Here is a 27,403-nt window from a genome sequence, read left to right on the forward strand (position 1 = left end):
TTGATTATGAGTAAACTTGACCTTGTGAATGGAGCCAGTTCTCATTGGCCTGGACTTTCTATCCCAGGGACAGGAAGGGGGTGCAGCGGTGACACACACATACAGAAGCTCTGCTCTCCTGTCCTTAACACACACCCATCAGGAACCTGCTGCTCTTTTGAGCTAGGGAAAGAAATGACAAAAAAACACATAGTGTAAGTCACCAAGAGTCCACACATCTTTTTTGCTTTGCATTTCCTGTCTGTTTGTGTGTGTGTGAAAACAAAATTGTTATTTTAAGTAACAGCTTTACCACTCCACTGTAAAAAAAACATCACTGTGGCTGACAGCAAGGAACTGCCACTGTGACATAACATTACATGGGCCTTTCACTAGCTTTGATCTACACAACCAATTTCATAAACACAGGTGTTTACTCACCGGGGTCTGGCTAGTTTTTCAAAAGTATACATTTTTACTTTTGTTGTGTAAAAATGTTTTTCTAATGTTTCATAAATCGCTTTGGACAAAAGCGTCTGCTAAATACTTGATCCATATTCACCTTTCCACTGACTTCAGCTCTACACCCTCTGCGGCAGTCCCATGAGGTTCGGTGGGACTCGGTGTGAATATCTCTCGAATCCATGCCCAAATCCTGTAATCCCAAAGAAGAGGAATGGTCAGAAAGAACAGGACCAACATCCAAGCCCACTTCCCCAACACTACTGCACTCACTATCTAATGACCCCAACGTGAGTGAGGACCCACCCTGCCCATTGAGAGTAAAACTGGTTCAAAACAAGATCCAAAGAAAGAGGTGAAGAAGAGAGAACAACTGAAAGGCAACTAGAGAGATTGACAAGAGAAGAGATAAAAACTGAGATACGAACACAAGAGTTTAAAATCACACATAAACCCAGAACTCAACAGACAAAAGGCCACAGAAACACAGACAGACAGACAGACAGACAGACAGAAAGGCATAATTAGACTACAGACCAAATGTGATCTTACCTGTAATACCAAAATCCAAGGAACTGCCACTGTGACATAACATTACATGGGCCTTTCACTAGCTCTGATCTACACAACCAATTTCATAAACACAGGTGTTTACTCACCGGGGTCTGGCTAGTTTTTCAAAAGTATACATTTTTACTTTTGTTGTGTAAAAATGTTTTTCTAATGTTTCATAAATCGCTTTGGATAAAAGCGTCTGCTAAATACTTGATCCATATTCACCTTTCTGTGGGACACAGTGCGAATATCCCTCCAATCGCTGCCGAAATACTGCAATCCGAAAGAAGAGGAAGGGTCAGAAAGAACAGGACCAACATCCAAACCCACTTCCCCAACACTACTACACTCACTATCTAATGACCCCAACGTGGGTGAGGACCCACCCTGCCCATTGAGAGTAAAACTGGTTCAAAACAAGATCCAAAGAAAGAGGTGAAGAAGAGAGAACAACTGAAAGGCAACTAGAGAGATTGACAAGAGAAGAGATAAAAACTGAGATACGAACACAAGAGTTTAAAATCACACATAAACCTAGAACTCAACAGACAAAAGGCCACAGAAACAGACAGACAGGCAGACAGACAGACAGACAGACAGACAGAAAGGCACAATTAGACTACAGACCAAATGTGATCTTACCTGTAATACCAAAATCCAAGGAACTGCCACTGTGACATAACATTACATGGGCCTTTCACTAGCTCTGATCTACACAACCAATTTCATAAACACAGGTGTTTACTCACCGGTGTCTGGCTAGTTTTTCAAAAGTATACATTTTTACTTTTGTTGTTTAAAAATGTTTTTCTAATGTTTCATAAATCGCTTTGGACAAAAGCGTCTGCTAAATACTTGATCCATATTCACCTTTCTGTGGGACACAGTGCGAATATCCCTCCAATCGCTGCCCAATGCCTGCAATCCGAAAGAAGAGGAATGGTCAGAAAGAACAGGACCAACATCCAAACCCACTTCCCCAACACTACTACACTCACTATCTAATGACCCCAACGTGAGTGAGGACCCACCCTGCCCATTGAGAGTAAAACTGGTTCAAAACAAGATCCAAAGAAAGAGGTGAAGAGAGGACAACTGAAAGGCAACTAGAGAGAATGACAAGAGAAGAGATAAAAACTGAGATACTAACACAAGAGTTTAAAATCACACATAAACCCAGAACTCAACAGACAAAAGGCCACAGAAACAGGCAGACAGACAGATAGACAGACAGAAAGGCATAATTAGACTACAGACCAAATTTGATCTTACGTGTAACACCACCATACTGAGAAGAAAACAGAGGTAAAATCAGAATCTGGGTTTTTCAATTTAGCATGTTTTCATATTGGTTGTTCTATTTTGGAAAAGACAAAAACACAACATGACGTTCAAAGTGCAGTTGGGATATTACATCTTGTAAATGAGAGTATGGTCATGGAAACAGACAACAGAGAGCTGTCAATGAAAGTGCACCTACCAATACAGCAGACAACAACAAGGACCAAAACAGCAAGGACAGCAATACCTGAGGACAGACACAAGCACAGTTAGTGAATCTGCTCTTCTCCCTGCCCATCATCAGAACCCCCACACAAAAGAACCCGCTTACACAGAAGTATGTCAGCCAGCGTCATCTGAATGTAAACCTACCGATTATCTTCCAAATACTGACATCTGATTTGAAAGAGAGGAACACACACATGTTAATTATGCAAGAGAAGGACCCCCCCTCCAAACAGAACCAATGATATCTTCACACCTCAGCATAGACCATGGGTCGGCAACAGGCGGCCCACGGGCAAATTGTGGCCCGCCAGTACATTTTTGGAGCCCGTCAAATTATTCCGATCGTAGCAATTTTTTTTTTAAAGAGACAGTTTTTATACTACAACATTAATTCATGAAATAATACCCCGCTAATGGTTAGATTAACATTTTACCTTTATTTTGAAACCGGAAACTGGGTTTCCTGTCATTGACTTTTCTGAAGTTTTTTATACATCTCACTACTGACAGATCGCCTGAGGAGAAACAGTGTGTTTTACAGTTATGGCTAGTAATCCTAAACGCCTGCATCTATTCTCACTGGATGAGACAGTATTTATGTGCACCAACGATGACGAGCCACCACGTTTGGATGACAGACCATGTTGATGTCAAATTTCAAAAACGTATCAGAAATAGTAATATTATCTAGCATCCTCCTGTTTGTTCTGGCAAGGCAACCCTCTCGTAACGACTTCGTATGGCTGTCACAGAGAAGTGTCGGTTGGTTTATAACTAGCATCTCTGAATTGACATCGTTAGATCAATGAAATTTAAATGGATCGTAAACCCATGACACTTTTATTGGGGTACTTTTGTAGGACGTTCAATGAAGCTAATTTTAACGTTACCTCACTCATAGAAATGACAAGTCACTTTGTTACTACAGAGCAAGCACCAGTGTCAGTCAGTGAGAGCTGTTTTTGTGCACCAATAATGACAACGTGGGTAATCGGCTTTGTTTTCTGTTTGTGGAAGTCAGAAAAAACGTCTTTTAAAATGTGTATCGTCATCTCGTTTTGTAAGACTATTTTGCCAGCTAACCTGCTAGCTAGCTACCTTGTCTGAGGTAATGTTAGTCGATAGCGAGCTATTGAGTGCACCAGCCTCATCACTCCTTAAATTGAAGAGACATAGCTAGATCATTGACATTGTACCCTTTGCAAACCACAACAACTTTGTTGCAGATGAGACACATGGGCTTTCCATTAATGAAGCCGGGTAAGATAAAGGCAAAGTTTAATAGGCTCTGTTGTCGTTGTCAACTTTCCTCTTCAGACCTTTTGACAAAGACATTGTATGCTAATTTCTCTCTGCACGCTATTTTCCAAAACAATAAACATTTTAAGGAGGTGCGTCAACCAACTATTTCGAAATAAAAGTAGTCTAAGATGGACTCTAAGTGGTAGCCTAGGTCTAATTAGGAGGCTCAATGTTGAAAAAAATTAGTCATTGCTATTATTCACAATAGGCAAGGCTATATTGGCAGGGGGATAAGACAGAGTTCGTTAAAATAATTAAATTATTCAAACAGACAATCAATGGGCTCATTCACATGGTTTATTATCATTAGTTATTTGTAGTAGACCTATCCATTCTCCATGTAGGCCTAGTTGTTGCGAGTGCACCTATCTATCTTGTCTTAATATGCAGTAACCCAGACTTTGGCCCGCCACCTAGTGGCGAGGAAAAATACTGGCCCGCGGCCCTGGCATAGACAGACAGGCTGATGTTTCTGACCTTGACACGTGGGAGGTTTGGACGACCACTGTCCATCAGATCCACATTTCAACTGAGGACTGCCAACCAGTGGGTGCCAAAACTCATTATGACACTTGTACTCAAGGACAGCACCAGGCACGTAGGGACCATCTGCCCCCTCATAGATGGTGGCATTGGTGGTACCTGGCTGTGGACATCCCACCGCTACAGGAAGGAACAGATGTGCATCACAACTTCAGATACAAGACGCAATGTTGAAACATATACATGCAAGTCCCTCATGCAGACAAATACACACACACTCATACACATACAGTAATGTATACAACATCAGATTCTATATCAATTGGGAATTTGGTTTGTTTTTAGGGGCATTTCAAATATTTATGCAGTAGATTTTAAAGCATTCATATATTTATTATATATCACAAGCAACTGGATAAATCTAAATCTCTAACTATGATGAACACACACACACACACACACACACACACACACACACACACACACACACAGCCATGTGTCAGCAACACTGAAGTCAATGCTTGAATAGAACATGTAGAAAGGACTGGTCATACATGAGGACTATCTTTTGTATCCTGGCACTTGTACTTGAAGACAAAGAATGCAGGTCCTCCCCCTGTCCTTGTATGATGTAACCATCATATACAAAAAAAACAAGTAAAAAAACTAACTAAATTTGGGCCAATTGATGTTGCATTCATATTCATATATTTATTATCTATCACAAGCAACTGGACTGAATTCACTGAAATAATTACTAACCATGAACTACTGGGGCTTTTTCTTGAACATTGAAAATAAATGTATGTAAAAAACTTAGAGAAATGAAATATTCTTGGCCATCAATACAATCAAAGAGAATATACGAAAAAATAATGAAATGTTACAAATAAGAAACATCAAGGACCAGATTGGGTTGAGAGTAGTCTTTTTTTAACTTGAACTTTTGTAACTTTTGCCCTATAAATCGAAATCTCTAACTATGATGAACACACACACACAGACAGCTATGTGTTAGCAACACTGAAGTCAATGGCCTGGAGAGGCCCAATGCTTTAATAGAACATGTAGGAAACAAATAGTTCATTTACATTTTTACCAAATGATTTCCATGACTTTTCCATGCCTTTGATGCAAACTATCATGACCATACATTCTGTGAAACCAGCCTCTCCAGGATCTTGCCATGGTTTATTCTTCCCCCACAATCACAAGTGTGATTGTTGTGGTAATCGTGGTGATTGTTGTGGTAATCGCGGTGATTTTGAGGTTTTCTTTTTCAATTTTTTGTGGAAATTCCTAAAAAATTCTGATCCTACCATCATATTGGGAGGACTTGTTGTGGCCAAAAGTAACTGAATGTGCTGCAGGAACTCTCCAAAATTGCAGTGACTTTGAATTTGATCAAATCAATTGCAAGTAATGCAGAAATTTCAATGTTAATGAACGTGGCGTCTCAATGTATGAGGCCATTTTGGCACCAGTTTACTTAATGTGAATGTGATACATTCTTGTGGGGGAAGAATTCATACAAGTTGAAAGTATATGAAAAACACCAATATTCTTCCCTGGCATGGACAAAGGGCACAACATTTAAAAAAGGCGGCAGCCTTTGGGTTATATTGTTGTGACTCTTTGAGGGACAGAAAAGTGAGCCAGCATACAAGTGATGCGACAGACAGGCTGATGTTTCTAACCTTGACAAGTGGGAGGTTTGGATGACCACTGTCCATCAGATCCACATGTCAACTGAGGACTGCCAACCAGTGGGTGCCCAGCTTGGCACCTGTACGTAAGGATAGCACTGACCCCGTAGGGACCACCTGCCCCATCAGTGATGATGGCATTGGTGGTACCTGGATTAGGACATTCCACCACTAAAAGAAAGAATGGGAGCACGAATTATCACCACAGGCAAACACACAACCGTGTTTAAGCAACCGTGAACTCCATGGCCTGGAAAGGCCTAATGGTTGAATATGAGATGTATACAAAAAGAAGTCACAGTGGTGGCAATAGCAGTGGAGAATTTCAGCCATTTGGGTAACGGAGATACAGCAAGAATCTGATCTGCTCAAAAGCAGGGTTCCCATGCTTGCCTTGAAAAAAAATTCCATGTTACCTCCTGATTTTCCAGGTACCATATTAAGTGATGATCTATAGGCCCCTGAAGCTTTCCGCCCCCCCTCCCTACACACACACACAACCCCCTAGGACACCTGACTACTTACTTGATTTAAAAGATGTGCCAGTCAAGTCTACATTGTAAATGCTTAGAGATTATGTCTCATTGATAATATCAATGCATGAAATAATGCAACAAGCTGTAGATGAACAACAATTTTTTGAACTGGAACTTTGAGACACATGAGCACTGGGATTGATATATGTTCTCTCTTCCACTCCTCTCCTATCTCATCCTGTCCTCTTCTCTCCACACCTCCCCTCTCGTGTCCACTCCTGTCTTCTCTTCCTACTCTTCTCAACTCCTCTCCACTCTTCTCCCTTTTCCTCTGTCATCCTCTACTCTCTTATCCTCCTCTCTTCTTCTCCTCTTTCATCTTCTCCCCTCTTCTCTTCCTCCTCCCTCTTTCCTTCTGTGCCCTCCTGGCTCCTCCCCCTCTCCACTCCTCTTCCTTTTCAGAAATGTCTCACCCCAAATGTTTAAAGAAAAAAAAGACAAATCACAAAATAGCTAAAAGTAGATATAAGAATGAATGTTACAAAATTGATCAAGACTAGACTGGTCATGTCAACTAGTATAGAAGTAATGTCACTGCCTAATGTGAAAATGTATTGGTAGTTAGCTAGCAATGCAAGCTAGCCAACACTAGCTAGTTAGTTAGCAAGTTGAATGTTGGCTAGCAAGATTGCACTGCATGTGCTTGCTAACCATCATTAATGAATCCAAATTCAAAACAAACTCCCCTAAATGTGGTGAATAACATGGTTTTAGGAAAAGTCAATGAGTGAAATACATATGGGGATCAAACATAGTTCTAGTATTTTAAAAGCAAGGTAAAAATTACCTCAACAATTCTAGTGTAAGCTGCTATCTAGCAAGTTGCAGCTAGCTAGTTAGCAAGATTGCACTGCTTACTAACTAACGTTGATAAACCCAGGTTTACCACACAGTTAAAACTCAGCTACTTACATTTGAGTATAAACTTGCATAAGAAGTTTCACTGTAGATGTCAAGGCTCCCGTGTTGGCTGGGAAATGCATGTATTTGACCCTTCTATTGAGATTGCGGGTAACGTTTATCGGTTATTAGTCCCGTTATTAAGTCCACCAATCCGAAACTATACTTTTAAAGTCCACATCACCAGGTTGCCTGCATCAAATTCCAACATCCAATATACCAGATAGGATGCCAAGAGCATGCTCTACAACATGGGATCATCCATTTCTATCTACAGTAAAAGCTGTTCACATGTAAAGGGTTTTTATAAACTCATCTTAATTCTTTGCTCAATAGTTTCATTTTATTACTATTTTATCATCAAATAACATTTTCCAGGACAACTGTTTCAATTTCCATGTAATTGTTCACTTTTGCTCAGTTTCCATGACTTTTCCAAACCTGGAAAATTAAAAAATAAATTCCATGTTTTCCAAGGTACCGTGGGAACCCTGAAAAGGTTATTGCTGGCAAGAAACAAAGGCAGTGGTGTGTGAAATGCACTTCAGCCATCCTCACACATCAAGTAATAAACAGCATGCATAGGAAAGGTGGCACAAGAGTAGCTACACTGTCATGGACAAAGGGCACAGCAATTAAAAAAAAACGGCTGCCTTGGGGTTATCCTTTTGTGACTCTTTGAAGGACAGATAAGCGAGCCAGCATACAAGTGACGCGACAGACAGGCTGATTTTTCTGACCTTGACACGTGGGAGGTTTGGATGACCACTGTCCATCAGATCCACATTTCAACTGAGTACTGCCAACCAGTCTGTGTCCATCTTGGCACTTGTACGTAAGGATAGCACTGTACCCGTAGGGACCACCTGCCCTATCAGTGATGATGGCATTGGTGGTACCTGGATTAGGACATTCCACCGCTACAGGAAAGAATGGGAGCACGAATTATCACCACCACCACAGGTAAACACACATATACTGTTATGTACAAGTACATACACAAAAATAGAAATACACTGTCTTTTCAAACCTTTCACTTGCATCATTGAGGCTCAGGTTAAAGCAGCAGTAAGGAGTTTTGATCAGAAACTAGTAATCTAGTCAGTAGTCAGATCCGTGGTTAATAGCTGGGAAATAAAAGGCTTGCTAGCATGCAAACCCATGTCTTTTGGCAGTGTGGTGCTATGAAAGCTTTTTTACATTTTAGAAGGGTGGTCCAACACAGACCACAAAACTGCATAGTGCATTGCCTCGGCAGCTAGCTGGCCTTCACATGACCAGATACCGTAAGTAGTTGCAACTCCTCTGAATTCCTCCCCTACAACAATGTATCACATTCACACCATGTTCATTAACACACAAATGTTCAGCAACACCTTCCCTGTCTGACATTCACACTTTTCAAATCAAGGTAGATCCCATACTGTTCCCCCACTGCCCTCTTCCTATCACGCCCCCACCTTCCACCTTGAACTAGACCCCCAGACACAACCATTATGTTAAGTTGTGGATTCTGTCTTCCTATAACTGAAATGTAACTTGTATGTACATTGTGTTGGAGAAAGAACATTATAAAGACACCAACTGCTACGTGTGGTGAAAGAACGGAGCAAGGAGCATTGAGGAGACATCACAGCCTTTGAAGACAAGGCCAACACAGAAGAGAAGCTACACTATGGACCATATCTCCTAATCATCTCCTTCTCTCTCTTCATCGTAGTGTGTTGTGTGTGTGTTCGAGGTCTGTTGCATAGAATAAGCCGACACCCTAACCATCAGACCGGCATTCCATCGACTACCTCAACTAATGTCAGAGCTAAAATAGAGGTCTGTTATATTATAGTACAACAGTGGTGTTTTCACTGGAAATCTGCCTGACCACGGCGATCTTTCAGTTGCCGTTTCCACTCGAGCTTTCGGTTGGTGTTGATCCAACAATCTTTCAGTGGTATTGACCAAATACCAAAGTGGCAAGTTGTTGCATATTGTCTCGAAGTTCACAGTCACCTTCCACCGGCTACCTGGAGCACAACAGTACATATTTGCTAGAGCAAGGATAACACAGAGTAGGCCTTCAATCTAATATTACCTTCACAATTCGGAGTAGAAGACCATCCATGCTCCAAACAGGTCATTTCGCCATCGGAAGTCATCTTATATCCCACGTTGCACTCGTACCTGAGGGTGTACTTGTAACCATAGGGACCGCTTCCACCTTCGACAAGTCTAGCATTTGGGATGTCTGGCCTGATGCAGACCACCTCTGCCGGAGAGAGACACAGCCCCATATTACATTTTCATCGGGAAAATGTATATGTTTGATGGTTAATGAAGTCAAAATATTTAACATCACTTTGGAAATGTATTCACTGACAATGGTTAAAGTCATTTTGAGGGTGCAACAGGCATCACCACAATAACAAAGCTGACTGTGCAGGATTTTCAAATAGTATGATTGAAGGCGAGATGGTGACAAATCCAAAAAAGGTGAGAGAAACTGCTCATGTCAGTTAGTTGTAACAGCGCAGTACCAGTATGGACAGATGCTGTCTATTCTATACATCAGGGGTTTTCAACTGGTTTTGTCCCAGGGACCCTGGTTTTGTCCCAGGGACCACCATTCTGACTAAAAAGTAATCCACGGCCCCCACTGATGTGCCTGCGTGCGCGCGTGTGTTTGTGTGCGTGCGTGTGTGCGCGTGTGTGCGTGCGTGGAGCGAGGGGAGACCTGTCAGTGTAATATCTGGGCATGGTGAAGTCCACACAGCCGGTCTATTCGTGGCGAAATGGTAGATAGCGACAGTCTCATATCATTCTCTGGTTCAAGCTTTGCCCTGTACTTATTCTTCAAGTACGCCAGTGTAGAAAAAACGCTCCCATACAGGTATTTGAAAGGGCAAAAGACACCATTGCATTTGCAGGGTTTAAAGCAAAAAAAAATCCTGAGCCTGAACTTTTTTTTGTGTGTGGGAGGGGGGGTGTCTTCCCGTGGCATGGACACATTCGCAGGGTAAAAAAACCAAACAAACAAACAAACATTTAGAAATGAATGATTGCAGATTATGGTGAGACTTTTGAAACTGCAATCCCAAGAAAGGTCAGTAATAGTCCTCCACCTCACTACAATATGGTACTAACACATGTGGCATTTACGATTTCTTTTGATATGAAGTTTTGCTGCTAAGCTTTGTCCTTGAAAGGTTACAAGATGACTTACAATTACAAGGTGACATGTTATAAGGGTATGTCAGTGGAAGAAGATTTGATTTGCAACCATTTAATTGAGGATATATGAAAAAAGGCCAGCGATTTACTTTTTAAACTGTTAAAGTGCAACAGTGAACTGTAGATAATAATGTAGTTTTATATTGCAACATTTCCATAATTACTTTGTTCAAAAGAAATAATCGTAAATTTAATACTAGGAAATTAATAGAAAATATATCAATAAAATAAATAACAAACAAAACATTAAAATGTTACAAGAACTGGTAACTTTAATGTTGGGAAATAAATACAAAACAGGACTTTGTCCATGTACTTGTTGGTGGCTTCGTCGACATTTAAGGAAAACATGCCGGTTTTTTTTTAGCTTTTCCGAAATACGTCTTTTAAACTCTGGTGTTATGCCGTGTGTGTTAAAATAGCGGCATGCTGATTGGATATTGACAGTTTAGTCAAATACACATCACACACACGGTCAGTTATTGATGCCGGTACATCAGCTGTGGATGTTGCTCCCGGTAAAGGCGTTGTGTGTTGGAGAGCTAGCTAGTTGCATAGGCTATATTAGCTTTCTCGAGCACAAAGTGCAGAAGCAAGCACCTGCTTCTCTTAACTTCTTACACCAGCTACCAAAAGGCTTACTGTCCTTCCCTTCCCATCTCTTCTATCCATGCCCAGCGCCATTTATTTTCATGAACTTACTTTCCATCCTACTCTCCTTTGGTGTGGTGTCTCTCTACTCGGGCATCTACGCTAGGCAGAGCGATAGAGAAAAGTCGGTGTTTGAAGCACTTTTCCCCAAGACCCGCCCCAATCTACTTCTGATTGGCTAATAATGTTATTTTGAGAGCGGGAGAGTTGTGCTCCTTTCATTTCATTGGCAGACAAACTCATAAACTCGAAAGTGATGGTGATGATATCGAGACGTGTTTTTTTTTTTTTTTAATATAAGAATTTTTTTCGCAGCCAAACACCGCACGCCGGAAATCCGGCACGGTGCCGGAATACTTTAATCCCTGCATTTGCAGCAAGCTCTGGAAAATTCTGTCTGGCAACTTATCCAGAACTTAAGTCATATGAAAATCACGCAACATCTGTTGCATGTACTCAATAGGCTTGGCATTCAAGAAAACGTGATGCGTCTCCATATGCTGCAATAGTTTCGACGGCTTTATGGCTTCAGTTGACAGAAATGTTGAACACACGAAACACATTGGTACCTCCTCTCCTGCTCTGTCTGTCGTCACTGTAAATCCGTATTTGATGTATTCCTCATTGTGTTTTCTTTTTCTTTTTTTGAATTTGTTTCCCTGTATCCTGTGAACGTGTAGCTTTGTTGGAAGCCTGTCCCTCTCCTCACTAAAAACCGATCCATTGGTGCTTCTGACCAGCTAACTCGACGTTAGAACGAAATGTTAGCTAAGGACAGTAGATAACTTCAGTCCTTCACCAAAAGTATAACTTTTTCGACTAAACTTCAAAAGTACACGTAGGCTATGCAGATGCTTGTCAACTTTGCGCGCGAGACTGTACGTTATGAATAATATGCGTATGGCGTGACGTTAGGGACGCAATGCATTAACATTAGCAAAGTACAGGCTACCATAGACTGGATAGGTGCAAGGCTACATTATGTCAGTGTGAATCTCCTTTATATTATTATCAGCTTGTTTTATTTTTCACGATATTCAAGAGTAATCTGGAAATGTGTTGAAATATCAAGACGAATTTATAAAAAATGTAAAAATCAATGGTGAACTGATAAACATACGCTCATCATGTCGCAGACCCCCTGTGATGCTGTCGCGGACCCCCGGTTGAAAACCCCTGCACATGAACAACTGCATGAAAAAACCCATATAACCCATCTGGTCAGTTTCAAATTTGAGGTGAGTTTCAAAAGCAATGCCTGTAAAAAGCAGTAATGTTATTTAAAATATGATATTTAAAAATGCCTCTACTATAAATGATGCCTCATGCTGACTTACTATTCCTGTCATAATAATACAATGGCTCTGACTGTGCCAGACTAATAAGAGGATGCCATAGGGTGAGTGCAGTATCTGGTTCTAACTTATCCTACCTTTTTAAGAGGGCAGGATGAAGGGGGATTTATGGTCGCCATTGCTATCCTTGTGCACAGCGGCACACGGCAAAAGTGACTTTATTCCCGCTGTTACGTGCTGCGTGTTGCTGTCGTTTCAGCTAGTCGCACACCTCCCAATTTTTGTAACCTGCCATCGCAGTGCCCTTCTCTACAGGCATCTCTATGATCTCTCAATGCAGAAGCACAGGGAATCCCCAAATGGCTCAAAACTCATGGAGGGAGATTACTGCAACAATTGGATAGTGGTGATAATTTAAATGTCATATAGGCTATTCCACCGTGCTCTATTTGGCATATTACCTCTTCTTCTATTGCTGCTTCCAGCAGTTTATCCACAAATGAATACTGGTGATGCAGTTAAACTGTCATTTCACTCTTAATTCACCACATACCTTCCAGCGGTTTATATGGTAATTTTTTTGGCAGTGATAAGTATCGTTTGGAGGACAGTGCAGTGAGTCAACTGTTCCTCAAAAGTAAGCATAAAAGCTTATGGTACTGTGTTGACGGCAAAGTTGGCGCACGCAATGATCAATCCGCCAAGCATACTGGCGCCTTGAGGTACCCAGTAAAGTCAAGACAAACCCACTGAGGAGCCAAGCTTACTTGCACATCGAGGCACATCAGACCAGGACCCATTTTCAAGGCAGTGCACAGTGTCACTGGCTCCGAGCATGGTGTTGTCTCCGTTACAAACATATTGCACTGCTTGGCCATACTCATACATTTCATTTACAGGGGGGCGTGGTTGTCCATTGGGGATTGGTTTTGGTGGTTCACATTTCACCACTGGAGAGAGAGAGAGAAGGGTTCAGACAGTGGATAGGAGAGAGCATTTGCTGTTATATCAGGGTTCTTCATAACCAATTCAAAGGAGCAGTTTGAAATGTGGCAAAATAGAATAAAACATAGTGAATGGGAGGGTGGTTCTCATACCTTCACAAACAAAGTTTCCGCCATCCCACTGTCCATCTCCCAAGCAACTCCTTTGCTTTTCTCCTATTGCGAAGTGCCTAAAATCCAGCATGCATACATGAGTTGAGACAATATAAAACACCTCCACAAGTACACAGCAACAAATCACACCTATGACCTTCATAAACAAGGACTTTTGTAGTTGTTGCAGCACTGGTGAAACAGACATCATAAAAGGAACTGGAAGACACCCCTACCACATTTAAACATCTCACAGAGAGAGCTCAGGGATGGCATAGCCTAATGATGCAATGACTAGAATCTCAAAAGCTCAAATGCACCCCAGACATGCACAGCCAACACACATGAAGACTGGAGACGAGATGGTGCCACTGACCCAGTGTTGCAGACGGCTGTGATCACTGCCCCAAATTCAACTCCGTTTGGGAATTCATAATGCCCATTGGCCAGTTCACCCGGGTGGCCACAGGACTTTTCTGGAAAATATGAATGAATGCTTGAGCACAAAAAAGACGACCAGATCTCAAAGTTTTGACTTCTCCACTATATTATGACTCAGTTGTGAATGGGATCACTGCTGCTTTAGGAGGTTCTGTTAAGTACTAAATCCAAGAGTTGTATAAGATGATGATAACTGTAACCATACCAGAGATTTTTGTTGCTGTTGTTTTATTATATTGTATTATAATAAACCACACAGCGCTTCCTATTCAGTACACAACCATTGTACTTCTGCCTCTCTTTTCTTGCTGTGTTTGTCAGTAAAGCAAGGTTGTAGGTAGAAGTGGAGGTGGGAATTTTGGCTGCACTTTTTCTGCCATTCTTGTGCGACTAGCCCGCTAGTTTTTACAGCTATATGTCCGCCTAGCCATGTGGAAGACTGGTGGGTAGGCCATCACATCATTTCATCCGGGCTGAATGAAATGATTGGACAGGCTGCCACAGATGACGGATTTTTGTTGTTGTTGTTGTCAGAGCATTTAATCTATTCACTGCTATTGGGCTGTACAGAGGATTTCAAGAAATGTAACACAAAAAAAGAATCGGAAATAAACGGCATACCCTGCCTTTAAATTAGAAATTGTCCCATACAGGACTCACATAATTCCTCCCTCACATATTTGACTTCTTCACTATATAATAAGGCCTAATTCAAATTGTTAGTGTCTGGACACGCTATATCGTAACCTTAAGGTTGTTTGGTAACAAATGCTTCACTTCAATGGCGCCGAACTTAGCCACCCCTACTGGTTGCTGATTGAGGCCACTCAGAATGACCCAACAATCCGTTATGAAAAGAGAGTTTCCGCACTAGAATCCCGTCGAAAACTGCACTGTAGCAGCCAAATGGGTTGCTACAGCAAAATGAGTTGTCACTCAATGTGTAATGTCCCTGTTGTACACTGGGTGTTGCTGTTCATTGCACAGGTGTTTTTAAGCATATAGGTAGGAAGCCTACTGTTGTGGTTAGGTGTTGACCCCGGAAGGGCAAATGGTTTTGACCGCTGTACCGCGAAGGTGCGAGCGAGTACCATGTCGTTGCTCTGCGTTTTAATGGACATATCGTACAATAAATGGAGAACTGTTTTAAAGCAATCAAGACGTGTATGGACTTTATCTCACAGACGGTAATCATCTAAAACGGATCTAAGTGCGTCAACCAGATTATTCCTGGGGTTCAACAACACAGTAGCTCAGTAGTATACTGCACTCCCACATGCACTATGAGCTGTAAGCGGGCGGAGCCAAGCTATCTAAACATGACCTTTTCGGAGTGATTCCAAACTTTTGAACACTAGTGTGTGTGTATATATACTGTATATATATATAGAGAGAGAGAGATAGAGAGAGAGAAAGAGAGAGAGAGAGAAACATTCAGACCCCTCCAAACATTGATGTAAACATTATCTGCAAAATGAAGTTACTTTGGCAGGTGAATCTTTCTGGGCCTGGACTCCACGTGTTGTTATTACCACAGACGAGTCTCCGTGGTGATCCAGAAGTTGGCTCATACCCATGGTGGCACACAAGTCTAACAGCAGAATCTATGTCGAAAGTGTCCTTCAAGATGTCAGACCCGTGTATAACAGCATTCTCACTGGTGGCAGGTTTGGTGCATTGTCCTACAGCATATGGGGAGGAAGCAGAGAATGGGGAGAAATGACTTAGGCCAATGTTTGATTTGTACATTTATATTTCTCCTGCTTCTTCGCATATGCTAAGCAACTTCAGTTGCATCACCATCTGAAATAGAAATTGAACCTGGCTAGAAATGTACCTGGCTACGACACTAACTCCTATAGTTCTGTTTAATTTTGTCTCCTTTTGTGTTTTCTGTCTGTAACTATGTTTGTACTTATGCTGCTGCCTGTCTTGGCCAGGTCTCTCATTATTAGTTATGTTTAGATTTAGTTTTACATTTTCTTCAGGTAAATTATTTTATTCCACTTCAGGAGCACTAGCACTGCTGCCATTGTGGTAACAAATGCTTCACTTCAATGGCGTTGAACTTAGCCACCCCCACTGGTTGCTGATTGAGGCCACTCAGAATGACCCAACGGCAAGAGTACATAACAATCCAATAACACTGTTGGCACTTGTTTACAAAACCACTTTAGTTGAGATAGTTATCCAACCCCAAGAGCACAAACAATAACACACACAACTCTGTTGATTTTTCTGGAAAACATCCATCGACACACAAGCATGAGGACATTAGGAATAGAAATAGAACTTCCTGATCTTCCTTCATTCTGTTATTACTTTTACGCTTTGAAACTCAGAAATCAGATTTTTGGGTGACTTCTGGGTTACGACAAACAGCACTGGACTCTATGTTACCACTGTGTAACAACTAACCATGTAATCAAGGGCAATTTATAGAGAACATGTCAAACTTCAGAGTAAAGGAAATACTGTGTAGAACAGTCAAGGCTGTGCGTTCCTGATCAAGTTTACAGGCATTTTCACTCAGTTCATATCAAACGTATTAGTCATTCTGAATTGATAAGACTTGTAGTCACTTTTCTGTGTCATGTAAGAGGGTGTGTGCGTGAGTAACGTATGTGTGTGCCAGAATGCTGTGTCCGAGTGGGCGGATGAGTGCGTTTTCTTGCTTAATTCATGCTTGCTGTCACTTCAAGTGTCTGGTGGTTTTCTGGTTAGTTTTAGTTTTACATTTTCTTCAGGTAAATTATCTTATTCCACTTCAGGAGCACTAGCACTGCTGTCATTGTGGTAACAAATGCTTCACTTCAATGGCGTCGAACTTAGCCACCCCCACTGGTTGCTGATTGAGGCCACTCAGAATGACCCAACAATCCATTATGCAAAGAGAGTTTCCCACTACATCCTGCAAAAACTGCACTATGAGCTGTAAGCGGGCAGAGCCAAGCTATCTAAACATGACCTTTTCGGAGTGATTCCAAACTTTTGAACACTAGTGTGTGTGTATATATACTGTATATGGCACGGTGGCTCAGGTGCTTGCACTGCCGCCTCACAGCAAGAAGGTCATGCGTTCGATTCCCGAATGGGGCGCTGTTGGCTCTGGGGGGCAGGTCCTCCCCAGACCTTCAGTGCTCAGGTGGGCTATCTCTCGGGCCTTTCTGTGTGGAGTTTGCATGTTCTCCCCGTGTTCACAAGGGGTTTCCTCCGCTAAGAACCCCAACAGAAAAACATGCAAAAAGAACAGAACACTCCTGTTCGTCCCTGACCGAGACGGATGGTTCACTTGGTCCCCGGGCGCTGAGAAGGTGCCCACTGCTCCTGGGGGGTCCTGGAGGAAGGACGTTCCGGGATGGGAAAAAAGCAGAGGGAAAATTCACGGCGACCTCAGGCCTGGGTGCGTGTGTGTCCTGTGTCGCCTCCATATATAACACGTGTGTGTTGCAGTGAGTCGTTTGTGCAATAAAAAACTGACTGCAGTCAGCCTTGTTTGTTGTTATATATATATTAGGGCTGTCAGCGTTAACGCGTTAATCTATGCGATTAATGCGGCCGCGATTAACGCGATAAAATATTTGAACGCAGTTAACGCAACTTTAAACTTTAAACTTTAATTTAGTTTAGTTAGGGCTGTGTAGGCTATGGTTAACTCGCCTTGCTCCTTTATTGATGTCAGGTGAAAACTTAGGAGTGAAACAATAATACACAAGAAACGGAAAATACTTAGAAGGTATCTTAACGAAACACAGCGAGTTACTATTAGATTCATTACACCAAGAATCAGAGCAACAACAGATTACAACACAGCTGGCTAATAAGTGCTAACGTCTGCCACCTACTGAGATATGAATGAATGGTGTGCTAACAGTCACATATTAGAACGTAACTTATCTAAATGAATAATAATTACATTTTGCGTTACAACGAACTAACGGTGCAAACCCATGACAGCGACGCAATACGCTTCCATCGCTTTGAGTGGGCGTGTTGTAGCGTGTGGAAATAGCATAACAGACTGGACTAGTGAGCTAGTTAGCAATCTGATTGGCCGCTGCCGGGAAAAATCGCTCCTCATTTGCATAGGATTCAACTTTTTCCAACTTTTATCGGTCGCGTCGCCCAAAGCGGTGGTCTACGTGACAATGGATTGGCTCCCGTTGAAATGCATGGGATTTAGAATATCGCATCGCTCGTAACGGTGTCATGGGTTTGCACCGTTACACAGTTCATAGAAATTAAACATAGGTCACTTAAAACATATGTATCACAGTGTGAGACAGCTAAATAACTTAGTCATTGTTTTTGAACGTGCAAGGGAAAACATAATTTAATAGAGGCTTACTAGACATGGGCGTTACTAACTGTCACAGTTGTCAAAGTAAAAGTCTGTCAATAGAAAGAAATACAATACTGTGTGCGTGCAGGGATGGATTACAGAACGATTACCCTGAGCTCAGGTGGGCCCTAAGCCAGAGCCTTTGCGTGAAGTCGCTGTTATTAACTTTGCTTGCTGTCAATTGTTTTTAGACTTTGTATTTGTTAATATCAGAAGTGGCTTAAATGTATCTCTTATTTGTGGTTAGAAGCGGTGTATTTTGTTACACGTCCTGACCAATGGTTTCATAATCCGTCCATGTGTGCGTGTCCATAGCAACAATACACTACAACATGAAACATTAAATCACTCCTAGCAAATATTATATTTCAATAATTGACAATTTTAAGCTTGGCCTACCATTTTATGGGAGCGGTGAGGGACAGGTGGGGCTTGAAAAGCCCCCCTTGTTCAAAGTGGGTAATGACAGAAAAAGTTTGAGAACCAGTGCGGTAGTTGAAGATGGAGAGAGCTGAGGGATTGTTGGGCGGAAAGTCTCTGTTTAAGAGCCAAAATGACGGAACAATCGACAAAACTAAAGTTGTATGTAGCATTTGTCAAGCTGAATTTAGCTATCACAGAAGCAGCTTGTCTTTAAGTTATCACCTTAATGCAAAGCACCCGACAGAAAGGAGTCCCAGGTTAGATGATCGCCAACCCACACTCCACGACTTCTCTAGGAAAGTAACTAGACCAGTCCGTGAAAAGGTTACCATTTGGGTTGCCGGTGACTGTCGGTCCATCAACATCTGAAGTGATTACTTGTTAATTTATAAGATTTAGTCTTAAGAAGAAAAACAAACTTTTAATCGCGATTAATTAATTTCAAAATGTCCGATTTTTTTTAATCGATTGACAGCCCTATACATATATATATAGAGAGAGAAACATTCAGACCCCTCCAAACATTGATGTAAACATTATCTGCAAAATGAAGTTACTTTGGCAGGTGAATCTTTCTGGGCCTGGACTCCACTGGTTGTTATTATCACAGACGAGTTTCCGTGGTGATCCAGAAGTTGGCTCATACCCATGGTGGCACACAAGTCTAACAGCAGAATCTATGTCGAAAGTGTCCTTAGAGATGTCAGACGAGTGTATTACAGCATTCTCACTGGTGGCAGGTTTGGTGCATTGTCCTACAGCATATGCTCACCAGTGGCAGTATTTCAATCGGCTCAGGCACCGAAAGGAAGCACCGAAATCTGCGTTGCGTTCCTACTAGGGTTGGGTACCGAGAACCGGTGCCTACCGGACCGAAATACAACGCAGATTTCGGTGCTTCCTTTCGGTGCCTGAGCTGATTGAAATACTGCCACTGGTGGCCTAAAACGGACGTTACAGCCAACATAAGCATCACCTCACTTGCGCTAGTTAACGTTACACTATTCTGATGACTCCGTCCTGGCAGCAGGTAACCCTGACAGCTCGTATGTAGTTATATAGAGTACAGCAGAGTATGTACTTATTAAGAGTAAAGCAGAGTATGTACTTATATAGAGTACAGCGGAGTATGTAGAGTATGTCTCCCTTGTCCCTATATTGGTATAAGCAGGCTTAGGACGTTACACCACGACATCACTACAGCAGACACATACACACACATACATTCCTATTACTAGCCATCTATCCAAGTCAAGCCAAAAATCAAACCAAACTGGAGTAATATGATTGGTCTTGATTTGGGCCAATCAGGCTCATTTAGATGATCATTTGGGCTCATTTAATTTTATACTGAACTGAGAAGGACACAGTGACCACAGGGTAATCACGCACCAAAAACAAAACAAAATAAAAAACCTACTAATAAAAACAAAAACCTCAAACCCCTAGTCTCTTACAGATGATGGCCCCACCTACCTGATGAATGCAAGATTTAAACAAAGACGGGGGAAAGAGTGTGTAACAAGAGACAAGCTCTGGCATGATTCATGCAAGGTTAGGTAATACACACGCAATCAAGCAAACTTGTAAAATTTGTAAAACCGGTTGGACATTCACACTTGGTTTACCTTCACATTTTGGCATGACAGACCAACCATTCACCTTACAGACTACTCTGGCTTCACCAGATACCATCTTGAATCCCTCGTTGCATGCGTATGTGAGAATAAACCTGTAGCCATAGGGACCACTTCCTCCCTGAACACGTGTGGCACTGTATATATTGTATAAGAGTACATAACAATCCAATAACACTGTTGGCACTTGTTTACAAAACCACTTTAGTTGAGATAGTTATCCAACCCCAAGAGCACAAACAATAACACACACAACTCTGTTGATTTTTCTGGAAAACATCCATCGACACACAAGCATAAGGACATTAGGAATAGAAATAGAACTTCCTGATCTTCCTTCATTCTGTTATTACTTTTACGCTTTGAAACTCAGAAATCAGATTTTTGGGTGACTTCTGGGTTACGGCAAACGGCACTGGACTCTGTGTTACCACTGTGTAACAACTAGCCATGTAATCAAGGGCAATTTATAGAGAACATGTCAAACTTCAGAGTAAAGGAAATACTGTGCTCAATAAACAGCAAGATTGCCAAAAAGGAAGCTGACTTCCTACTTTCCAAGTTAATAACCGCATTTTAAGTCTACCGCCATCACTATCATCATCAACATCATCCACCCAATTTGTTAATGCCATTTCAAACATGGAGATGTGAAGTTACTTTTGCACGTGAAGTCCTGTGGATTTGGGTTCCACTTACTTTTCGAGATATTCAAGAAAAAACTATAACAAATTCGCGGAGGGCGCATAGGCGCAGGGCTCTCAAGTGTCACGCATTGAGCGTGACAGTCACTCATTTCGGTCTTTAGTCACGCACTCCCGCCACACATCGTATTTCTCACGCTGAAAAAAACTCTAGGCTATTTAATGTGCCGCAGCGCGCAAACATGACCTGGCCGCGCTGCCCTCACCATGGAGGAATCAAGCATGTATCCCTGGAGTTCTGCCGTGAGGTGCCACTTATCAGCCAATTAAAAAAAATAAATGGGCTACACAATAGCCAATCAGAAAAAAACGTATCTTTTGTATCTGTTGTATCTGGGTAAGATTTAATCCAGCAACCAATGAAAATAAAGCATCCTGGAATTGCGCGCGAATGATCTTCCGAAAGTTTCGTTCACTTGAGGAAACCACTAGAGCTCCGAGCATCAGTCTTCTACAAAGAGTAAGTCGTCTCCTGTTTTAATGTTACAACAAATTCACAATGGTTTGACACAAGCAATGACAACTTGACTGCAGTTAGAGAATATTTCCCAGATAATTAACATCCGTTTTTAATGAGTGTTTGTAGCCAACACAGTTTTAGGCTACAGCCTGCATTTATAGCTTTGACTCCGAACTTCGTTAATAGCCTATAATAAATTCGAGTAGGCCTATTCAAAATATATATAGCCTATAATTCAAACGAATATGTTTGAGTAATCGAGGCCTCTGGTTTCTTTTTTCGAAGGTGACTGGCCTGAACCAATTTGGGAGGCAGGGGCGGGGCAGGCGGAATGGGGGTGGGCCGGGGGCGTGGTCGGGGGGGTGGGGGTATGTCACTCTTGCCTGTCTTCAAAACTTGAGAGCCCTGTAGGCGGAGATCCCGGGGGGGACGGGGGGGACGTAAAGTTGTCCCCCCCAACAATAATTGGAAACAAATTATTATTTTTTTTTTTAAATATAGTAATATGAAATAAAAATACGACGACACAAGCGGTGCTAATTATAGACGTAAAGAATGTGTTTTTTAAGTGTTGAAAAATCATGTTCCACCTATTCCTCAAAGTGGTTTGGTTCACATGCTGTTTCCAACGGGCGGGGTTACCGGCAGCTCCGTGTTTCAGTTAATCAGCCCAGTAGCCTATACACGGTCAGATTGTGAGACTGTTTCCTCCTCTGTCCCCTGTCGCTGCCGCTATGATACACGATATGTCAAGAGATTTACCTCATTCTCGAACGCAGTAAGAACATGTAAAGAAGAAGTTTTTTCTAAACTCCATTTACGAAGTTCCAATCGACATGCACAAGTATACATAAGTTTAATAATGGATTGGCATGACAACGTGAACGTTTGCCGATAACACACGCATGCCGGTAATTAACACTGTTAGGATAGCTAGCTAGACAGTCTAGGACACTGTCCTGTCAGGGGCAGGTTCATGCTAGTTAATAAATAAAAGTGCCTCTCCAGATCAATTAAATTAACTGAAGGTAAATGAATGTCATCTTTTCCTAACTTCCATGAACTATGCTGGTATTGTAACATGGTGTGACAGTGGTACAGGAGGTAAAGAAGTTGTATGGTAATCTAAAGGTTGCTAGTTCGATTCCCTGTCGAGCTGTTTTATAACTTATTTCGAGCATCAAGTTATCTTGAACTTTGGACATTATTTGTCTGTGAATAGACATTTTGTGTTAGTACATAACTAGTTTATAACTTATTTCGAGCATCAAGTTCTCTTGAACTTTGGACATTATTTGTCTGTGAATAGACATTTCGTGTTAGTACATTTAATGCTGTTTAGATAATTCTAAAATGATTTCGAATTTCTGTTTGTAAATGTGATAAGAGAATTCGGTATTTAGCAGTTTATGCTAGCTCTCGTGAAAGCAATTTTTTCATGTCCTTTTAGTGCGTGTCCAGCGCATCTGTATCTCAGCTTCTGAAGGTCGTAGACACTTGAATTTGGTCTCAAAATGACCTGAATAGGCATGTTTATATATGCACTATGAAGGTTTCTAAGCTCTAAAACCTTTACTTTTCGAGATATTCAAGACATTCAAGATTTTAAGCTTGTTGTGCCCCACGGGAATACCCCCCCCCCCCAAACAATCTTAAATATATCGAAAGGTAAAGGTTTTAGAGCCTAGAAAACTTAATAGTGCATATATAAACATGCGTATTCCGGTCATTTTGAGACCAAATTCAAGTCTCTACGACCGTCAGAAGCTGAGATACGGAGGAGCACGCGTCCTAAAAGGGCGTGGCAAAATCTCAATGTTTGCTGGGGTGACAGTAAACGACAACACCCTAGTTTTGTTCCTCAGGGTCAAATTAGCCAGAAACCGTTGAGAAAAGTCGTGCCGTTCATAATGCATACTCAACTTGAGCCTGTTAGTGGAGTACTTTTTGCGCCCCATGCGAATTTAAAAAAAGTTTTTATCTTGAATATCTCGAAAAGTAACGGTTTTAGAGCTTAGAAACCTTCATAGTGCATATATAGACATGCGTATTCCGGTCATTTTGAGACCAAATTCAAGTGTCTATGACCTTCAGAAGCTGAGATACAAATGCGCTGGACGCGCCCTAAAAGGGTGTGGCAAGATCGCGATGTTCGCTCGGGTTACGGTAAATGACAGCACCCTAGTTTTGTTCCTCATGGTCAAATTAGCTAGAAACCGTTGAGAAAAGTCATGCCGCTCATACTTCATACTCAACCTATGGGCTGCTACTGGAGTAACAATAACCTCCGCAATGAATGTTCCTGAATACGTCAAGTAGAACATCTCACCGTGTATTTCCGGGGACAAAAGGCACAAAATCCACACACATCCCAAGATCTTGGGGAGCAGCATTATACTCATGTCCTTACTTCTCCACAGATGCTTGTTGAAATTCAAAACTGTTGGAGGTCATTTACCCAGTTCTCCCACAAATTGAAGGTCCACTGTCATCACACACTGCCTGTCCTGTGCTCTCCTGGGTCTGAAGAAGAGACAAGTGATGTTCATCACCTTGCGTTTTCGTACATGACGTTTTCTAGAGAGGCGTGAGTAACAAAACAGTCTGACCAAAATGGCGAGGAATTAAGGTTACATGTAGCATGAAAAAGTTTACAAGATTAAAAAATGTCTGGGCGTAGTGTCTCTACATCAACACGGATTGTTGTTTATATTCTACTTTAACTTAGTAAGGGAAAATAGACCACTTTAGATCTTAGTTTAAGTACTCGAACTTTTGAGCTACATTTCAGACACCACACCTACACTGATGAAAACATCAAACATAAAAACTTTGACAGGTCGTGGATTTTCAAAAGATATTTTTTCATTTGCGCTTATTGTCGACCAGGTAGGCTACTTGAATGCAAGTCATGTCGTAAACACTGTTTTCGAACTCGGAGGTAGGATCTAACCATGAAATCCTATGGCCACTCTGACTGTGTTATCACGACAAGTACAGGTAGACTGAGTAGGCTACAGTTGAGACACTTTTTGCTTTATTCACTAGGCTACTGCACAAAAACTAGACACTGAAAATAAGTGATATTTTCTATGCCGTTTCCTTTGATTGTATACTAAAATATTATCAATCAATAATATTCATAACTTATTTAATTTATTCATAATTTGCTTATACACATGAAGTGAGATTTTCTCAACTGTACCCATGTGGGGTACAGTTGAGACGGTACCCTGGTACAGTTGAGACACCCATTTAAACCCATTGATGGTGACTGACCAAGGATTGAAAATGCAGGCTATATCACAATCAAGCTGTATCAACTGTACCCGATCTCCCACCTTACTTATTTAGACCCCAAGATAAATCATTCTTATCACTTTCATGTTTGAAAAGACACACATTAATATAGGACAGGTCTAATATCAAAAATATAACATTTTATTTTCATTTGCTTGTTTTTTTGTCTAACTTTGACTTCTAACCTGCTGATCGCGGGTACCCCGCTGACCACCTCACGCTTTTCGCTAGATTATGCAATGACCTTGCATGACATGATAGCATGGAATAGGCTATGTATATTTATAGTGCACAGAATAAAGTTTGCAATGATGTAAATTGCGTTTGTTGATGACGTATGGTAATAACATATTTATTGTAGAAGGGACATGATCAAATCAAAATGTTAGGTAGGTAAAACAACTTTCGTCGATATCTCCGTAGGCTACGGGAGATGGGTTAGGTGCTTACATTTCCTGGGATCAAAGAGGACGTTTGCATGTGCAAACTAAAAATCACGTCTCAGGATTGCTGCGCATGAAAGTTATTTCGGGTGTATCAACTACCCATGTCTCAACTGTACTCAGTCTACCCTACCCCAACGCCACCAGTGTTTGACGTAGAACTAATGTTAGCTAAAAAATTTAAAAATAAACTACAACAACCATAGATACAAGCACAACAACGATATGTCAATGTGAAACGTTAATGAATAGTGCTGCGAACACCACGTGGTTATCCCTGCTGAACGCTAAACTTCTGTCTATATAAACCTTGTGTTTAAACGATGTGTTTAATATTGCTTCACTTTCAGCCTTGTGCTGGGAGTGAGCCCGATTGCAATTGACCTATGGCTAAGCCCCGCCCCTCGAACGCAGACGAGCCAATGGCAGTTTAGTAACAACTGCACTCGGACATCTTGAGTTTACAACTCCATAGAGTAGCATTAGAAACCGTGATTCTTCACTTGTTTTATGGGGTTTGTTGTAATGTAAGTTGAACAAAAATGGTCAAACGATGTGCATGGGGTAGATACAACACTTATACGAGGTATCATGAGAGGATAGGCAATGGGGTATATTTCATCCCATTTCCCAAACTAAAACAAGGCAGGACCAAATGTCTCCGGTGGATTAAGTTGTGTGGCAGACCACACAGTCAACTACGTTCATTAGCTATCTGCCATACTCTTGTTAGGTTGGAATTTTCCTCTGCTAAAGCAATCAACTAAGCTTACATGATCATAGGCATACTCATTATTCACATTATTGTCATTGACAGTAGCGGCTTACTTTCACCACTGATGTTATACTAGGCTTAGGCAAGTTATCTCTGGCTAAAACGAGCTAACGTTAACGTTAGCTATTCACTAGCTGCGCTAGCGTAACTATGTCAGTTATCGGACAGTTTGTTAAAAATCAGCCATTCTATTAAACAATCGATATGCACAAGTATACAAAAGTTTAATAATGAATTAACATGACAACGTGAACATTTGCCGATAACACACGCATGCCGGTTACGATAGCTAGCTAGACAGTTAGGACACTGTCCTGTCAGGGGCAGGTTAATGCTAGTTATAATAAACGTAGGTCTACATCTCAGTGCCTCTCCAGATTAGTTAAATTAACTGAAGGTAAATTAATTGAATCTTTCCCTGCGGTGCATGAACAATGCTGGTATTGGATGTATTTATCTGCAATCGTGATGACCGTGGGATGAGGCTTCTACCCTTTGCATAGTGATCTGTACACTTTCGCCTCAAATGTAAGCTTGTTATACCATATCTAGTTTTACATTTTATACATATCCCTCCATTGCATAATGAAGTCCCCTTTGAAAGCTTCTAGACGAAATCAGGTTCTTTTGTCTCCAAAAGTTGTCCAGAGCCTCTTGGGATATCGTTTTGACACTGATAGCTGCCATTGTAAACTCTAGTCAGCTCTGATAACTTGTCCGAGTTAGCAACAGTAACTAAGGGGGGCGGGGCTTAGCCATAGGTCAATTGTTGTTGTTTGTCTAATAAATATACTTATATGCAGCTCCGGAGTCCTGAGGTAACTAGGGTGAATTTTCACCTATCAATAGCTTTAACAGGTTAAATGACGCAATGTTAGTAATGTAGCAACACAGTTACATTCGTTTTAGTCTACCCTGTAAGCAAAATGACGTCCCCTCGACGTCCTCTAATGGTCTTTCCGAACGTTCCCAAAACGTAAATGTGTATGGTTCCCTTGACAAACCTAGGACATTAGTGTTAGTCTAGTCATCGCGACCGCTAAAACAGTAGTTCATCAAGCTAATGTTATTTCTCCAATTTAAAGTCTTACCCTTCACTTTCCAAGCCGAGCAAACTGAATGTTGTGCTATCCCAATGAATACTGTGGCTACATGCGTACATTAGCGGTCCAAGCAAC

The 27,403-nt window shown here is 41.4% G+C and overlaps 1 protein-coding gene across 10 annotated transcripts; it reads right to left on the minus strand.

Moving 5' to 3' along the window:
• Positions 1 to 131: 131 nt before the first annotated feature.
• On the minus strand, positions 132 to 27,403 carry LOC116220292 (P-selectin-like). 10 transcript variants are annotated; one of them, XM_031566032.2, is made up of 17 exons: positions 27,317 to 27,403; positions 24,166 to 24,230; positions 19,464 to 19,661; positions 14,077 to 14,176; positions 13,701 to 13,777; positions 13,371 to 13,553; positions 9,522 to 9,695; positions 8,173 to 8,352; positions 5,988 to 6,167; positions 4,285 to 4,470; positions 2,650 to 2,673; positions 2,477 to 2,524; positions 2,269 to 2,284; positions 2,028 to 2,102; positions 1,867 to 1,914; positions 542 to 1,269; positions 132 to 162 (listed from the first exon to the last, which is right to left on the minus strand). In XM_031566032.2, the coding sequence occupies exons 1-16, from the start codon at positions 27,385 to 27,387 to the stop codon at positions 1,218 to 1,220; spliced, it is 1,677 nt and encodes a 558-aa protein (XP_031421892.1). In that variant the 5' UTR covers positions 27,388 to 27,403; the 3' UTR covers positions 132 to 162; positions 542 to 1,217. The 10 variants fall into 10 exon arrangements, with proteins under 10 accessions (XP_031421892.1, XP_031421891.1, XP_031421888.1 ...); XM_031566031.2 differs by lacking the exon at positions 19,464 to 19,661 and adding an exon at positions 15,626 to 15,823 and having other exon boundaries at positions 27,317 to 27,402; XM_031566028.2 differs by lacking the exon at positions 19,464 to 19,661 and adding an exon at positions 15,626 to 15,823 and having other exon boundaries at positions 24,166 to 24,284; positions 27,317 to 27,402.

This window comes from Clupea harengus, chromosome 4 (genome assembly GCF_900700415.2).
Source record: "Clupea harengus chromosome 4, Ch_v2.0.2, whole genome shotgun sequence".
NCBI lineage: Eukaryota > Metazoa > Chordata > Actinopteri > Clupeiformes > Clupeidae > Clupea > Clupea harengus.

What these genes read in the sequence shown, in the direction of transcription:
- LOC116220292 (XM_031566028.2), bottom strand. Translation starts at nt 27,387, where the DNA reads ATGTACGCATGTAGCCACAGTATTCATTGGGATAGCACAACATTCAGT. An exon ending in AGAAAGATTCACCTGCCAAA is followed by an intron (nt 14,177 to 15,625) that starts GTAACTTCATTT and finishes CATATTTTCCAG; the next exon opens with AAAAGTCCTGTGGCCACCCG. An exon ending in CAGTATTTGGAAGATAATCG is followed by an intron (nt 2,525 to 2,649) that starts GTAGGTTTACAT and finishes GTCTGTCCTCAG; the next exon opens with GTATTGCTGTCCTTGCTGTT.